Source organism: Monomorium pharaonis, chromosome 7, assembly GCF_013373865.1.
Source record: "Monomorium pharaonis isolate MP-MQ-018 chromosome 7, ASM1337386v2, whole genome shotgun sequence".
NCBI lineage: Eukaryota > Metazoa > Arthropoda > Insecta > Hymenoptera > Formicidae > Monomorium > Monomorium pharaonis.
Window position 1 is genome coordinate 23,925,503 of NC_050473.1, and position 18,587 is coordinate 23,944,089.

An 18,587-nucleotide genomic window follows, 5' to 3' on the forward strand; every position below is an offset into this window, starting at 1 on the left:
TTGTATCCTTTTAGTCCTGTATCCTTTTCCCAAGCGAGTCCAACGTAGAGGTATTATTCTCAGTAGTTTCTTTTAATTCTCGTATGTTCTTTTCGTGCTTCTCGTCGAGTACATTTATATACCGCTGGACGGACTCAACATTGTCGTTGATCGTTTTTTGGAGATTGAGATCGACGTAGCTTTTATTCGTCGCGTCTGCGTTGTCAATAGGAGATTCCAATCGTTGTATCTTACGTTTGTTCGCGTTGTAATTATCCCCGTTCAAACGTAACGCGTTATTGTGCACGTAGCGCCCCAAAGATTCGATCGACGAACGCGTAGCAAATGTACCGTTGTCGCGTCTCCCCATCAGAGACTTGTCGAATTTATTCACGGACATCACTTCGTCGTCGTCGCGCGAACTGTACTGTTACCGCGACCGACGCGAAGATTCAATTTATAATTAGCCCTGCCTCGCGTAGTTCCTCGATTATCGACAGGATCTCGTTGTCATGAGCGTTGTTGCCGGCGCGACGAGAAGCGTCGAGTAATCAAAGACGATCGACCAATTCGTTAGGATCGTCCCAGTGAACGTAATCAACTCGATTGTCGGTTACTCTCATGGCAGATGGAACGTTGAGCACGCCAGCACCCGTCGTCGTCGCCGTCGTCCTTTTATCGCCGCGTATGAGCGGTCCGATAATCGCGGTGTACTTGTAGTCCTTGTTGCCCATGACTGGCATACTCGCGCTACGACCGCGTCTATGAGCGTTTGTCGTTAGCAGTATACTCTTGTACGTTTTTAAATCGTTTTTCGTGTAGATAGCGTCGTCGGGAATTCTCTTGAAGATCAATTCGTATAAGCCAGGTGTACCCCGACGTATCTCGTATCACCTATTATAATCGCGTCGTCTCTTCCCACGTCGAATTGTTTGTCACCAAGTTTAGTACCCTCCTCGGTGAGATATACCCCGTATACGTAATCATTTTTATTTTTACTCTCTCCACTGAGAAGATCACCCACGTACTTTTGTCCCAACGGCCCCATCAAGCGAGCGTCGGCCGAGCATCATCATTCTCGTTAAAGGAGAATTTGTGGTGGAATATATTAGCGAATTGATCAATCAGGCAGAGGCAAAGCTAACGGCACACAATAAGATTCTTTGCTGCTCTCGTAACTTATAATTTCTGAAAATTTTTAGGATTCTTATCTGACTGTGTAAAACATGCCGATAACCAACGAAAATCTAACCACTACTACGGCCATATTGCATGGTTTTAAACGGCCATATTGCTTTTTAGTTCACTTGTGCATGCAGATGGTGTTGGCGGAGCGAGTACAAATAAGGATAGCATATGGACATACAAAGTGGTCCATTTTAGGATATCCCTTCAATGTCCACAAATGTATATCCTATGGATATCCTCATAAGGTCCACGGACATCAGGACAAGAAATGGACATAAAACAGATATCCATAGGATATCCTGTGCTGTCTGGGCAGGAAGCTTGTATAAAAGCTTCCCGGGAATTACTTTGAAGTTCGCAAGGAGCTCTTAAAACATGATTTTTGAACTCCTTGAGAGCTTAGATGAAGCTACCAGGGAGCTTATATAAAAGCTTCACGAGAATTATTTTGAAGCTTGCAGGGAGTTCTTAAAACATGATTTCTGAACTCCCTGCAAGCTTAAATGAAGCTCTCAGGGAGCTCTCAAAAGCGGACATAGAAGCTCCCGGAGAGCTCTGTGCAAGTTTTTTTGAAGCTTAAATGAAGCTTATGAAAAATTTTATGAACTCTTCGAAAGCTCCTCGGGAGCTCCCCGTGCTGTGTGGAAGATGTCGGACGATTCGACTCAGACCACATCCTTCTACTACGGCAGCCCAGAACGAAGTCCTTGCCACCAGTCACCGACCATGTTGCAACGCTATCCCCATTCCGCGCGTTTTGCTAACCGCTTGAGTCGCGCGCAGCTTAGCGTACGCAAAAAGAAAAATTTCCAAAGTCTTATAACACTGATTACGAGAATAATTGTGGTACATACGGTATTTTTTTATGGGATCAATGTAATAATTAATCAATAATGAAATTTTTTACCATTACAGGCATATCTTAAAGACATATCTTAATTAAAGACATCATTAAGGCGTTTTTTAATTAAATGAGATTTAAGGCGTAAAATTATCTCAGGTAGCAAGCCCACGTCATTTTGACGTCCCAAAATGGTCATATGTCGTCAAAATGACCATTTTTTACATGACCTAAAATTGACGTTATGATGACGTCATTTCGATGTCATATTTCAGTCATGATCTGACGATTATTTTCCCAGACAGCACGCATCCAAAATAGTGACATAAAGACGTCGTTAAGACGTATTTTAGACACGGTCTAAAACGGTATCTATACAATGAGATTTAAGGCGTAAAGCATAAGCATATATTATATAAGCATATTATATTCAACTTTAAGAGAACTTTTTTAAAAAAACATTTATCTTGCAAATGATGTCAAAATGGTCAAATTAACCATTTGAACACTTCAAAGTATTAGTGTTAAATAGATCGCAATTTCCATCAAATTTTTTTAAGGTTATAGAAAAAGTTAAATTTAACAATGAAATTAATAAGTAAATAAGTTAATGCTATTTATTTTTAATGTTTTGCAAAATTTAATTGTTTTTATAAAAAATAATATAATTGCGTCACTTTATAACATATAAGTATATGTAGACAATGACAAGTACCCATACCCAGATAGCACAAAGACATCCATTGTATGTCCAATGGATATCCGCTTTTGGACATTCGGACGTCCATTAAGAGTCCAAATAAGGTCCGTCGGACATTCGATGGACGTCCATAGGATATACGTTTGGCACAACTTTGTACATTCATAGAAAGTCCTATAATGGACGTCCATGGGGTTTGTCACAATTTTGGACATTCATAGAAAGTTCGAAATAAACCAAATTTTGGACCTATTATGGTTTGATTATTTCTTTTGGGCCTTTTTCAATAAAAGGGCTTGCTGCAATAGTGGATTAATCTACATTTTGTAAAAATCATCGACATAAAGCATGGACTGCGATTGCATTTCCTGCAAAAAACTCTTAAAAAGTGTCCGGCGTAAAGACAAAGAGGAGATGTGGTCCGGGTCAATTTCTTTCTCTGTCTAGCGACCATTATGCTACTGGTTAGACAGAGACAGCTCTTGACCCGGACCAATTGCTGTGTCCCTTTTTTGGTCAGAAAAAGAAACAAAAAAACAAGAAAAAAAACAAAAAAAGAAAAAGAAACAAAAAAAACAAAACGATAAAAAACGAAAAAGAAACAATAATATATTACAACAAACATTTTAAAAAATACCAATAATTAATAATGTTAATAATAAATAAAAAAATAATACGTATTATTTCATATTATTTCATATTATATCTAAAAATAGAACAATTAAAATAAACCTTTTAAAAATGAAAAATAATATAATTTATTATTATTTATAAATTAATGTTAATTATAAATATTGTAAATAATATATATATATGTATATATATAATAAAAATAATAAAGATAAATTATATAAAAGTAAGATACAAGTGCGGACATAAATCAAATATCCAGCACAGGACGTTCTGAATAGAACATCCGTTTAAATTCCAATAATGGACATCCAATGAATGTCCATTTTATGTCCCTGGACATGCGGACCTGAATCGGACTTAAAATGAACGTCCTTGAAACATCCAGTGCTATTTGGGTATCGATGATTCAAACTGGCGTAGCAGAGTACAAGGTTCGTAATTCTAAGATTCCCGGGTTCTGAACCTACCAGCGGCAAGTAAGAATAAAATAAAATAATATAATTTAAATTTAATTAATTAATAAAAATTTGTCCCAAATTTAGTATGTACTGTTGATAAAAATAATTTTTAAAAAATGAATTTTTTATTTTATCTTTTTATCTCTAGTTGCAGTTTAAAGATATCCGATTTAAGAAATCTTTTAGATATTAGTTTCATGATATCTTTCTGTTCTCAAAAAACGCATTGGTTCCTAGATAACAAATTGTGAGGGCTCACGTCACCCTCACGGTGTGATTATCACACGTGCGTGCAATACCACAATCATATTGCCCTCACGATGTGATGGCGACATGTGTGTGTGCGTGGAAGGTGGCACTATGCAGTCATGCATGAGAAGGTATATGAGTGATCGAAAAAAGATTTCACTGTACGATTGTACTTCCTTATGTATGTTTGTATTTATCATAGTACGAATGAAAACATTATTCGTACGGACTCATGTCATCCGCACAGTGTGATATTCACATGTGTATGCAATAAGGCAATCACGTTGTGTTTATTACGTGACGGGGTAGAAAATGGCACTGAACAGCCATATATGATCGATATATATTCAGCTAGCAAAATGACACAAACTTTGCGCGAAGTTTGCCGCAAACTCGAGCAAACCTTTGCAACAAAATTACGACAAGGTGTGTCCGCATTAAGCTTAGCGTTTGCTGGCAAGGCTTGTTGTAAATACTATGACGCATATTTTATGCAAATAACAGAATAAAATTTGCTAGTAAATCATAACAGCAAATTTGCAGTAAGAACAAGGCAAACTATGCTGTAAGGAGCGTCCCAGATGCGCACAGTAATAAACGGACACAGCAGGCTGAGTGAAACGGACACAGTAACAAACGGACACAGACCAAACGGACACAGTAATAAACGGACACAGTAACAAACGGACACAGACCAAATGCGCACAGAGCGAAACGGACACAGTAACAAACGGACACAGACCAAATGCGCACAGAGCGAAACGGACACAGTGCGAAACGGACACAGACCAAATGCGCACACTGCACATGCACACGGACCAAATGCGCACACTGCACATGCGCACACTGCACGTGCGCACGGACCAAATGCAATCCATGTACATTGCAAGCAAAGTAAAGTCCACATAGGTTAGCGACTTGGACAGGGTGGGTGCGGGAGGGGGGCCGAAGGCCCCCCTTGCACCCCCCGTGTGTGTGTGTGTATGTGTGTGTGTGTGTGTGTGTGTGTGTGTGTGTGTGTGTGTGTGTGTGTGTGTGTGTGTGCGCGTGCAAAGCATTCACTGCATCACATGGGTTTGCGACTTTTCGTGTATGCATTTGGTTCGTGCGCATGTGCAGTGTGCGCATTTGGTCTGTGTCCGTTTCGCACTGTGTCCGTTTCGCTCTGTGCGCATTTGGTCTGTGTCCGTTTGTTACTGTGTCCGTTTCGCACTGTGTCCGTTTATTACTGTGTCCGTTTGTTACTGTGTCCGTTTCACTCAGCTTGCTGTGTCCGTTTATTACTGTGCGCATCTGGGACTCACTCATGCTGTACACAATATGATAGCAAATTTGTGGCAAGAATAGACCCACACAGCACAAAGTTTCGATTAAGTTCCCAGGGAGTTCATTTTGCTGAGCTTTCGAGAAACTTACAAAATTCGATAAAACAAGCTTCCGGGGAGTTTATTTTGCCGAGCTCTCGTTAAAGCTAACAAAATTCGACAAAACAAGCTCCCAGGGAGTTCATTTTGCTGAGCTTCCGAGGAGCTTACAAAATTCAACAAAACAAGCTCTCAGAAAGTTTATATTTTTGAGCTTCCGGAAAGCTAATAAAATTCGACAAAACAAGCTCCCAGAGAGTTTATTTTGCGCAGCTCCCGAAGAACTTACAAAATTTGACAAAACAAACTCCCAAGAAGTTAATGTTGCTGAGCTCCCAAGGAACTTACAGAATTTGCATTCAGGGAGTTCATATTTTTGAGCTTCCGGGGTGTTTATAAAATTCGACAAAACAAGTTCCCAGAAAGTTCACATTTTTGAGCTTCCGGAAAGCTTATATGTGACAAAACCAGCTCTCAGGAACTTCATATTTTTGAGCTTCCGGGAGCTTATAAAATTCGACAAAATAAGCTTCACAGTTCATTCCGCTGTTTTTAAATGTTATATTAATTGGTTAATTTTTTTCTTACGACCGTTGCTGCAACTCTGATGGTCTGTTCGCGTCGCCATGCCCCGACATGCTCCTACTCACTTCAACGCACTCTAATAGGTTGGCGTCATCGGAAACAACGTATTAGAGTGCGTGAATAGGAGCATGTCGGGGCATGTGATACAAACAGACTCAATAGCGTATGTCGATTCGACGCGCTTGATTGGTGATTGGTCGCTTAGTTGCGACAACGTGCGACTGGTGCGACGTGCTTATGTTCTATGTAACTTGGCTGTATCCAGCTGCATTGGATCCTGACATAGGATTCCGGGTGTCATAAATCAAAGAAAAAGAAGTTTGTTGAGACACTCGAGACACAAGACTATCGAACTGAAAGCGTGGTACTTCGTCCCTGGAGTGACGGCAATCCAAAGAGCAAAGAAGAAGACTGTCGAACTTATAGCGGAGCGGAACTTTAGATAAAAAAGAATACGTAATATTAATTTATCTTACATTCTAATATACAAACATTCTGCCTTAAATGCTCTATAAATACTCTTTTCGTCCTGAGATCTGTTTTTCTCTTAAATATACTCTTAAATGTACATGTTGCCATGCTATCTTTTACGGAAGACAGACTAATCTTGAGAAATGAGGAACGACAATAAATACGAATTTGTTGTGACCCATAATTGCTGCTTCCAGGGAGCTCACAATTAGTAGACATACGAGCTTTCGAGCTTATATGGAAGCTTCCCGGGAATTACTTTAAAGCTTGCAGGGAGCTTTTAAAACATGATTTCTGAACTCTCTGCGAGCTTAAATGAAGCTCTGAGGGAGCTCTCAAAAGCGGACATAAGAGCTCCCGAAGAGCTCCGTGCGAGTTCTTTTGAAGCTCAAATGAAGCTTATGAAAAATTTGTGAGCTGCTCGGGAGCTCCCCGGGAGTTCCCCGTGCTGTGTAGGGAGCAAACCTTGTTGCACATTGCATGATAGCAAATTTGTGGCAAAAACAAGGCAAACCTTGCCATGCACAATATGATAGCAAATTTGTGGCAAAAACAAGACAAATCTTGTCGAAATTAAGATCAACAAAAATGAAATATTAGACTGATTAGTCCAATATCATATGTTAATGGTGCAATCGTACTTGGTTCTATGTTCTCGACAAGCCCCTTTTATTAATCCAGTAGGTAAATCTTTTTCACGAGAAATGCGCCCTCTCGAGATAGATAGTAAAGTCACCCAGAAATAAAGTTTAAAACCTGATAATGCAACCCTGTTATTTGCATGAAATGTGCGTCATACTATTTGCGACAAGCCTTGCCAGCAAAAACTGAGCTGTTTACGGACACACCTTGTTGCAATTTTGTTGCAAAAGTGTGCTCGGCAAGTTTTATTTTGTTCTTGCTACTAATTTGCCATTATTCTGTGCTTAACAAGATTTTCTCTTTTCATAAATTTATTGTCATGTCGTGTTGCAAAGTTTGCTTTGTTATTTGCTTAAATTTTGCATTTTATTGTGTCGGAGCAAATCTTGTAATTTCTCTGCATAATATTTATGTACAAGTCTTTCTCTGTTATTTGCAGCCGCGTGTAACGAAAACTTTTGCCGTAAATTTGCTCGAAACTTTTTGAAGACAAAACAACAGACAATTACGTGTCATAAAATTGTTGTTAAAATAGAAACAATCCTTGCTGTAAAGCTTTCACAATATATGATTTTAACAGGCCTGGCTAGCTAGGTAAGGCTTGCTTTTATATAAAGTTTATATAAAAGCAATTTAGCCAACAATATATATATATATTTTAATAATATTAATAAATCGTTGGCTAAATTAAAAAATCTTATAATTCCATCGGACGTCCGATGGAGTTCTAAGATTTTCTAATTTAGCTGACAATATTTATATTTAGATATTTATTACATTCATATTTATTTGTTTATATTATACATATGGTGTGTGTGTGTGTGTGTGCGTGCGTGCGTGCGTGCGTGCGTGCGTGTGTGTGTAAAATGAACATTTTGAACACTTGGAATTTTTATAATTTTTTTCTCTATTATGCATTTTGTTCAGAAAATTAAAGGACGCATATGCATGAGAAGGTTTCTATGTAGTTGTGTACATTCGTACATGATTGATACCGAGGACGTTGACCGACTCCTCGACGCGACTCACGTCTGATCTTGCTTTGTTTGACCCAATTTCTCTTGACGACGCTACAAACAGACAGTCAGATTTTCATTCATTCTTTCTGAGACGAGCGTCGGAGTAAGACGTTCATTGAGATTACAATACACACGTATTGTAAAGGTTTTCGTTACGTGCCACGTATCTCGTGCAAATTGGTTGCACATTCAAAGCATAGACTTACCACGGCCAAGTACACTGCATAATCAGTTCCTGCAGACCCTACGGGTTTCTGAAAGATAGAGTTCGAGTTCAATTCCTGCAGTCACCACGGCGAGCAGAAAGAGTGAGAGAGAGGGACATTCGACCCTAAATTCTACGGCCTACCGAGAGAGTGAGAGAGAGGGACATTCGACCCTAAATTCTACGGCCTGCTAAGAGAGAGAGACCAGGAGATCGAGCTCCAGGTACACGGAACCTCTGTAGAGAGTTCTCAATTGAGTTCTTGAGAGAGATTTCATCCTGTTTCGGATTAGCACGACGGCTAACCGACAGGACAGAACTTAACTCAGAGGTTCCCATTCAGCTGTACTATTCAGCAATTATTCAGAGACATTCTCATACCGTCGTAACTTTCGAACGTAATCTATTCAGATGCGTTCACATGTTGGCGTCACTATCAGACGTATTCAATCAACTGTTTAGAGACATTTTTTGATAAATGTTAAACATGTATGAATTAAAAGTTTCAGTGTAACCTTCTTCTGCATATGCGTTAATTACTTGAAACATTGCCAATTCATTTGAAATACTATTGATGTAAAAATCTAGAATCATTGTAATGTTCCATAATTCTCATTACGCTTATCATTCTCAAATAATTTGATGATTCATTTGTAAATATTACGATTATAATATGATTGCATAAAGCTCATGGTATGGAATGCATGATTATTAATTTGACTAACCGTTTAACGTTATTGTATGAATAATTTTATAATTTATTAACCCTAATAATTTCTGATTGTTGTGTATTCTTATATGTATTCTATTCTATATGTGTGTAATTCCATATGTGTTATTTATTATATTTGTTATGAACGTCCGTCACTAACCGAATTGTCATAGACTAATCAGAATTTTCATAGATTATTCAGACTTGTCATAGATTAATTTTTATATTCTGCCAAAATTATTTTAAAGTTATTAAATTCTTCTGCCACCTTTATTTGACTCTGTAATCATTTTCAACCGGCGTGCTTGTTTATTAAACACATTTTAATTTTATAAAATTACATTTGATTAATAATTTTCATTGTAATTAAATTTTAATTTAGTTTTCTTAGTTTTAGAATATTTATATTTCAATTATTGAGTTAGTATATACGTGTCATTGCTTTGAAAATTTTTTACAGTTTACAGTCGAAAAAGAACGTTGCTAAATTAACAAAAAATTAGGAAAAAAGTAATAAGTTCCTTTTGACTATTGCAAAAAATTTTTTAAGCGACACATATTGCGTGTAAATAATTGAAACATATTTATTCTGAAATTACAAGAACTAATTAAAATAAAATTAAAATTAAAATTATTCATACAATGTAATTAGAATAAAAAATACAAAAAAGAATAAAAATAATAAAAAATTCCAAAAATGTTCAAAATTAATATTTAGCTGGTGTGTAAAACCTCGATAAAATAAAAAATGCAAACATTTTTAAAATGGTCATAATGTTAAAAGTTTCTTAAATTTTGATATTTTCAGAAAATTTGTAAAATGTGTAAATTTGTAAATCTTTCAAGAAATATTGAACTTTGTTAATTTTGACATTTTTTTACATTGTACAATCTTTTAATTTTATATACATATAAAATAATCTAAGTTTAAAGAGATTAATATACTTACAATACAGTACTTACAATAAGAGAACGGTCGGAGCTGTTTCTCACCGATTTTATTGGCCTTGGGTATGTTGTAGAGCATCAAAAAAGAAAAAAAAACCGTATTTTTTATCAACTTATCTCGAGTTTTAGGAGTTGTTTTAACCCCTAGAAAAAAAAACAAAAATGAAAATTTGACATTTTTTAAAGAATTGAATACATCATTGCAAAGAGTATAAAATACTATAAAACTTTTGTATAAAACATTTTTTCATATACCTCATATTTTAGAAGATATTTGTTAAAAATAAAAAAATACATTTTTTATAGGCGTTAAAACAAAATCTCGAGATAAGTCGATAAAAATATACGGGTCTCTGAACTTTTTTGATGCTCTACATCATATCCAATGCCCATCAAAGTCGGTAAGAAATAGCCCTGACCGTTCTCTTGTTGGTTAAACGTACCTGTAAATAAGTATTATATTTATTTTTATTTTGTATTTCTTTTTCGTTTTTAACACAAAGTAATATATATTCAATAAATAATTGAATTCAATTTAATAAACATAGTAGAAAAATAATTTGATTTTTAACTCAGCTATTTCCCGTTTCGTCTTAATAAAGATATTGTTGTGAGCGAGGCACTCACAACCGATAATATAATATAATATAGAATATTAAAATTAAAATATAAAAGATATTAAAATAGCTCGCCAAGGAAGACTCCTTATCGCGAGGTGTCAAGTAACATGCCTCGTGCGCTGCCGGCCGACCATCGCATCGGTCAACGCACCGAGCATCGCATGGAATTTAGCGAAGTTCAGCTTAGCAACAACCATGCCACCGGAAATGCATATTTGCGTTTTGACAATTTTTGCTAAGCTCGCGAATAGTAGTAGTACTATGAGAGTTCTAACCCAAACAATAGAATGGGGAGAGGGGGAGGGGGAGGGAGAAAGGTAATTACCTGTCAAATAAATTTCAAATTTCTTTTGTTCTTATTGTTCTTTATAACAATTGACCCTGTCATAAATTTCTTTTTATCTTTTGTTTATTGTTTCTGTGTAACAATTGACCCTGTCATAAATTTTCTTTTGTTTATTGTTTCTTTTAAACAAATTACTCTGTCATAAATTTCAAAACTCTTTTGTTTATTGTTTTTCTAATAAATGAGAAACTTGTCTCAACATGTTTTCGAAAGTCCTTTGTGCTCACCACCACCACCGCCGCTCAGGTAAAGAGACTTTATTATTATTATTTCATATATGTAATGTAATTTTTATTTGATTATTTATAATTTGAGTTAGATTACATATGCATATGTATTCTAATTTAAATTATAAATAATTAAATAATAAAAATTATATTACGTATATTCCACCCCAGTTAGAGTTTGCTTTCTTTTTCTCTCTTGCCCGCTATGGGACTGTGTCCGACCGTTTATGCGCGCAATCGGGCCTCACTCCCCACTACACTAATCGTGTAAGCAGCGCCCTTATCTTGGCTGCTAGCGAGCGCCGATATCAGGCTGCTAAATTTTATAACCATAAAATATTTAAATAAATAAAAATAAAATAAAATAAAATAACATGCGGATACTGTAGTCTGCGTTTAATATTATACCTGAAAAATTCTTTTCAAAAGTCACGTGACTTTTCATTAGTCACGTGATTTTTCAATAGTCACGTGACTTTACAAATAAGTATATATAGTTAAAACTCTTAGAGCATCTCTTAGACGTTTTCAAGTCTATTTCTGAGCAAGTTTATCCGAAGTCTGTGTGTGCAATTAGTTTTCAAGTGCGATTTAGTAAAAGATATAGTTTTTCCGTAAAAATGGATAATTTTGAACGAACGGAACGCGAACTTTTGGAACAATCAAACGGAGTCGCTACGTTAGGTGAATTTTTCATGGTTACAAAGATGTGAGGAGTGCATCGAACAACTCGAGGAACGTAATCGTGTCAAGCGTCCTCGACTTGCTATCGGACTAAGACAACCCAGACAGCACCAGATATCGTACGAATATTATACTCTCATACGTAATGTACTGTGATCATACCGAATATACGTAAAACATTCATATAACGTCTCAGTAGAATGTCATTTTGATATATCCTCAAGATAAACTTAGAATATAGCGACTGAACTTCGCAACTCCTACTGAATATACTGAGATTATATCTAATATACTCAAAACATCCGTAAAATATCCTATGATATATCTCATGTATATCTATCACATATTTCCAAAATATCCGCGTAATATCGAAAGTGAATCATGTCAACGCTATCTATGATCTGTAACGTTACGCATTTTCGTCTGCCGTGTGATGCAGACACGTGGTGAAGTGTAGGGTGTGAACGTGCGAACACGAACTCACGGACAACGTGGTTTTCTCAGGAATTACGCCCAGATAACTCTGGTATATATATAAGATATAATATAGTAACGTAAACTATAATAATATATATATATTGTATATATACATATATTATTTAGATTATAACCTACAATTATCTGAGCATAATTTCCCAAAGCACCCCAGCGTATTCAACATATATTACGCTTCATTTTTGCGATAGCTTCCTGATGTGCGAAATGATTAATTCCTCTTCTTATTTCTTCTTGCTAATTCTGTATGTTTAATTCCTTGTTCCTTATTCCTCTCATTATGCATGAGCCCATATAATGCGAACATACTGTAGACATATTGTGAATATACTGAAGATATACTTTAGACATACGTATAACATTCTTGAGATATATTCGGTATATTCTCATAAACTGCCAGCGAAATTCTATGGGATAAGGCAACGCGGACATAGTACGTTATATACTCGCCATATCACAGACGTATCTCTAATATTATACGAATATTGCAATATACTTTCGCAATATCCTATTATCGTTCTCATAATCTACATGTGCTGTCTGGGAATCTATGGTAGCGAGAATCGCTCGACTCGCGGGTGAAAAGGTGCGATTGGAAAGACGTTTTATGCACGTTGGTGGTAACTACGCGAGCACTAGTGACGATACTAATAACGCAAGACTTGAGTGGCGCGAAATAGATACTGCGTTCGAGAGCCGTATCTTAACCGGTGCAGTGATTAACGTGCGTCACATTGAGCCTCGTCATTTTCTAGAAGATGCTAAAGACATTGTGCTAGAGCGAGTGCGGGAGACAATAGACAAACATGGTAGTATAAAAGTGAACACCGCGTTCAATGGCGAATTTATAGCGGGAGATAAACGTGCCAACAAGAGTGTAAATACAAAAAATTATACACTCTTTCAATTATCAGATTTAAATGAATGGTATGAGTTGTACGTTATCGAGCCTACGTTAGCGTTGCTCGAAGAATTTCAAGAACGCGATAGTGGGTGGGCGTTATCACGTATTTTAAATTTAACTATTAATATAAATAAATATAATTCTATGCGTGCGGGATGCCATTTTACATTACCACGGCCTATTATGCTGAAAAGAGCGGTAGTGAACGTGCAATCTGAAGACAATGCATGTTTCGCATGGTCAGTGGTCGCCGCTCTACATCCTGCAGAAAGACATAGTGATAGAGTGTCGTCGTACCCACATTATTCAACAGTTCTAAATTTTGGTGACATAGAGTTTCCAATCGCGCTGAAAGACATTAAAAAATTCGAGCGACTCAATAACAACATTTCCATTAATGTGTACGGCGTCGAAGAGGATAGATTTGTCCCCCTGCGACTTTCCGATAACAAGAAGGAGAAACATGTAAACTTATTGTACATGCAAGAACCGCACAACGATAACATAGGCCATTTCACATGGATAAAAAATTTGTCCTGCCTCGTGAGCTTGCAAGTGAGCAAACACAATGGAAAAGTATACATTTGTGATCGGTAAGTAATAATTCTTTTATAAACATATTTATACATTTTTTTAAATAAAATAATAGTAAATTAAATATTTTTTTCTTTTATTATTCACAGATGTCTACATTACTTTCATTCCGAGGAAAAGTTAGAATCCTACACAGCGGACTGTAATCAGATGAACGACTGCGCAATTCTTTTACCGAGTGAAAAAGACAAGTGGTTGAAATTCCGTAACCCGACGAACAAGGAGCAACTTCCATTTGTTGTATACGCTAACTTGGAGTGTGTGCTGCAGAAGACGCAATCTAACATGGAGAAAGAATCAACATCATACAAATACCAACACCATCAGGTATTCAGCATTGGATACTATGTGCAATGCTCATTTGACGATACGTTATCCGTGTATAGATTTTGTCGCGATCCTGATTGCGTCACGTGGTTTACAAAACAGCTAGAAGAATTGTCACATAATGTTAAGACGCGTTTATCCGCTAATGTTCCCATGATTCCATTGTCAAAAGAACAGTGGGAGGCATACCGTAACGCGACGCGTTGTCATATATGTAATAATTTGTTCGCGCCGGATGATACGCGAGTGCGCGATCATTGCCATTTAACCGGTAAATATCGTGGTCCTGCACATTCAAATTGCAACTTGAATTATAAAATTCATATTACATTCCAATAGTTTTCCACAATTTATCAGGTTATGATTCACACTTTATAATAAAGGAAATAGCAACCGCGTTTGAAGGTGGAGTTAGTTTACTACCAATCACAAAAGAAAAGTATATTTTCTTTACCAAAACCGTTAAAGATACCACCGAAGAAGATTTGCAAAAACATATCCAGCTAAGATTCATTGATTCATGTAGATTCCTTTACACTAGTCTTGATAAATTAGCGTCATATCTTAATACTGATAAATTAAAAATTGTACGGTCAGAATTTTCAAATTTATCTAGCGAAGAATTTAGTTTATTAACGCGGAAGGATGTATTTCCTTATGAATATGTGGATTGCGCGGACAAGTTGCAAAACACGTGTTTACCGCCGCGCGAATCATTTTTCAGTAGCTTGACCGGTGATACGGTGTCCGAGAGCGATTACGCGCACGCTGAGAATGTCTGGAAGCGATTCTCTATTCAAAAGCTAGGTGAATACAGTGACTTATATTTAAAAACAGATGTTTTGTTATTAGCTGACATTTTTAAAAATTTTCGTGACACATGTATTCAAAGTTATGGTCTCGATCCTGCACATTATTATACACTCCCCGGATATACGTGGGATGCTATGCTAAAATATACTAAAATTACATTTGAACTACTCACAGACATTGACATGATATTGTTCATTGAGCGCGGTATACGTGAAGGTTTAAGTCAATGTTCAGGTAGATATGCACAAGCGAATAATAAGTACATGCAGTCGTACGACTCATCTAAACCGTCGTCGTACCTGATGTACTTTGACGTCAATAATTTATACGGATGGGCAATGTGCCAACCTTTGCCTTACGCTAAATTTCAATGGGTTGAAGATATCTTAAATTTTAACGTGAACACAATTGCTCCGGATTTACCCACTGGTTACATTCTCGAGGTTGATCTTGAGTATCCTCAAAATCTTCACGACGCGCACGCCGATCTACCGTTCTGTCCGACGCACGACAAGCCGCCCGGTACGCGAGAAGAGAAATTGCTTGCAACTGTTTGCGATAAGAAGCGTTACATCATTCATTATCGCAACTTGCAACAGTGCATGCGTCATGGTCTCCGCGTAATACAAATACACCGCGTGTTAAAATTCGCACAATCTCCATGGCTCCGCAAGTATATTGAATTAAACACACAATTCCGAACCCTTGCAAAAAATGATTTCGAAAAAAATTTATATAAACTTATGAATAATGCGGTATTCGGGAAAACTATGGAGAATGTGCGCAATCACGTTGACGTAAAACTGTTAACAAAATGGAACGGACGGTACGGCGCGGAGGCAATGATCGCAAAACCTAATTTTCATAGTAGAAACGTATTTTCAGAGAACCTAATCACTATCGAACTGCGTAATCTCGAGGTGAAATTCAACAAGCCGATCTATGTAGGAATGTGTATACTCGACATTTCCAAAATCTGTTTGTATGAATTTCACCACGAGTACATGCTATCACTGTATCGCGATAAATGCAAAGTAATGTATACCGATACCGACAGTCTCATATATCATGTCGAGTGTGAGAATATTTATGAAAATATGAAACGCGATATTGCAAGATTCGACACCAGCGATTATGCATACGGTATGCCTCTTGAAAATAAAAAAGTGCCGGGTCTGATGAAGGATGAGAACAACGGTGCGATAATGATCGAGTTTGTTGGACTCAGGGCGAAAATGTATGCAATGAGAGTGGATGGGAAGAATGACACCAAAAAAGCTAAAGGTGTCAAGAGCAGCGTCGTCGCGCGAACTATAACATTCGATGATTATACACGCTGTCTCCGTGATGAAATCGAAATGACACGTCGTCAATCATGTATACGATCAAAGTTACACGAAGTATACACGATATTTGAAAAAAAAAATGAGCCCGTACGATGACAAACGATATCTCGTGCCGGATTCGATTGAGACATTGCCGTGGGGACATTGGCGGATACCTTTGTAATATATTGTATTAAATACGTATTTCATATTTGTATATTTTATATCATGTATTTTACATTTTACATGTATTTTTGTAGTTTTACATTTTATACTGTATATATTATACATTTTACACATATTTTATGTATTTTATATTTCTGCGTCTTTGTATTTTATATTTCTGCGTCTTTGTATTTTATATTTCACATATATTTTTATATATCTAAAACTCGTACGAAAAAAGATTTTTATACCTATTATATATTAAGGATAAGGAAGAAGGGATAATAAAGATACTCTTTGTTATATATCATAAAAATTTATTTGTATATTTTATACATTGTACTTTTGTATGTTTATAATAAATAAACGTTTTTTTTTTCTATATGAATCAAATGATATTGTCTTTGTGTATCCATGAATTGTGTGATCCATCGAATCCCAACCACTTTACGTAGACCTCGTCACCCTTCCTGCGTAATATTTTTTCCACGAGAAATACATGCGGATGAGTCGTATGATGTAATTCGTACTCGTAGAACGCTCCAGATATAGATTTTCCGTGATAATCCTCGAGCAAATAGGTTACGGGATTGGTATGCTGGACTTTAATGATTTTAAACACCTCAGTCGTCCAATTTGGTGTATAACCCTTTTCAAAGACAGTTTTGTACTTGCTTACGCGTACAGAGTCACCCACTTTAAATTTCGCTGGACCGGAAATCTTTATAGTGTTGTATACTGTAGCCAAGAGTCTTTCAGCTACCGCGGGCGTTACGTCAACGGGTCGCGTGCCAATTGTTCGATGCTTTCGGGTATTGTAAGTAGACACGAGACGTGGTAACATGTCAATCCATTTGTAATTACCGTTGAACGTAAATTGCTTCCACATGTCGTTTTTTTAGCGTGCGATTGAATCGCTCAACAACCGACGCTTTCATTACAGAGTACGTAGAATAATGATTAATATCGTGTTTTTTCAAGAGTTTCTGTACATGAACGTTGTAAAACTCCTTCCCCATATCGGTTTGCAAGTTTTTCGGATGTCTACTACTCTCTCGAATTATCTTGGCGTTAGCCGTCTCGCTTCCACCCTTGCTCTTGAGTGGTGGACCCACGCATACTTGCTCAACACATCGATGACAGTGAGTATGTAGTGATAGCCTTTGTTGAAACGCGAATACGAATGCATCTCAACGATAATCAGCCTGCCACAAGTCGTCATATCCTTGAACTATAACACGTCTTCGTGGAAAATTTCTTCTTGCTGGAGCATGCAGTTCCTCAACGAGTCGCAACCTCTCAGAACTAACGCGTCTATTGAATTTCAATGATTTCATGTTTCACAAACTATCGATCAAGTAATAACGCGCGCGATGAAATTACACTATGATTTATTTCGTTCTTTTACGTTCTTTTACGTTCTTTCACGTTCTTTCACGTTCGTTTCACGTTCTTTCACGTTCTTTCACGTTTGTTTCACGTTCTTTCGCGTTCTTTTACGTGCTTTCACGTTCGTTTCACGTTCTTTCGCGTTCGTTTCACGTTCTTTTACGTTCTTTCACGTTCGTTTCACGTTCTTTCGCGTTCTTTTACGTTCTTTCACGTTCTTTCACGTTTGTTTCACGTTCTTTCACGTTGGTTTCACGTTCTTTCACGTTAATTTATAATAAGGCCAGCCTCGCGCAGTTCCTCAATTATTGACAACATCTCATTGTCATGTGCATTGTGACCAGCTTGACGCGAAGCTTCAAGCAAACGTAAGCGATCCACTAGCTCGTTGGGATCATCCCAGTGCACGTAATCAATTGCGTTATCATTTAATGTCGCAACATTAGGTAATCCTTTTCCAATCGTAAATTTATCATTTAATAACGGTGCAATTATATATTTATACTTATATCCCTTGTTGCTCAATAATCGACCGTGTGAAACGTGATTTCGTTTATGTGCGTTTGTAACCAACAATATATTTTTATACTTTCGTTTATCGTTTTCCGTGTAGAGGGAATCATCAGGATATCTTTTAAAGATTAGTTCGTAAAGACCCGGTGTGCCAACGTATCGCATACCGTCGATAATTATGTTATCTTCGC

The 18,587-nt window shown here is 36.9% G+C and overlaps 1 protein-coding gene across 1 annotated transcript; it reads left to right on the forward strand.

Annotated features, from left to right (window-relative positions):
* Window positions 1–12,916: 12,916 nt before the first annotated feature.
* Window positions 12,917–16,446, forward strand: LOC118646698. Its single transcript, XM_036290150.1, has 3 exons — window positions 12,917–13,863; window positions 13,954–14,381; window positions 14,531–16,446. Exons 1-3 carry the CDS (start codon window positions 12,917–12,919, stop codon window positions 16,444–16,446), a joined length of 3,291 nt encoding a protein of 1,096 aa, XP_036146043.1.
* The last annotated feature ends 2,141 nt before the right edge of the window (window positions 16,447–18,587 follow it).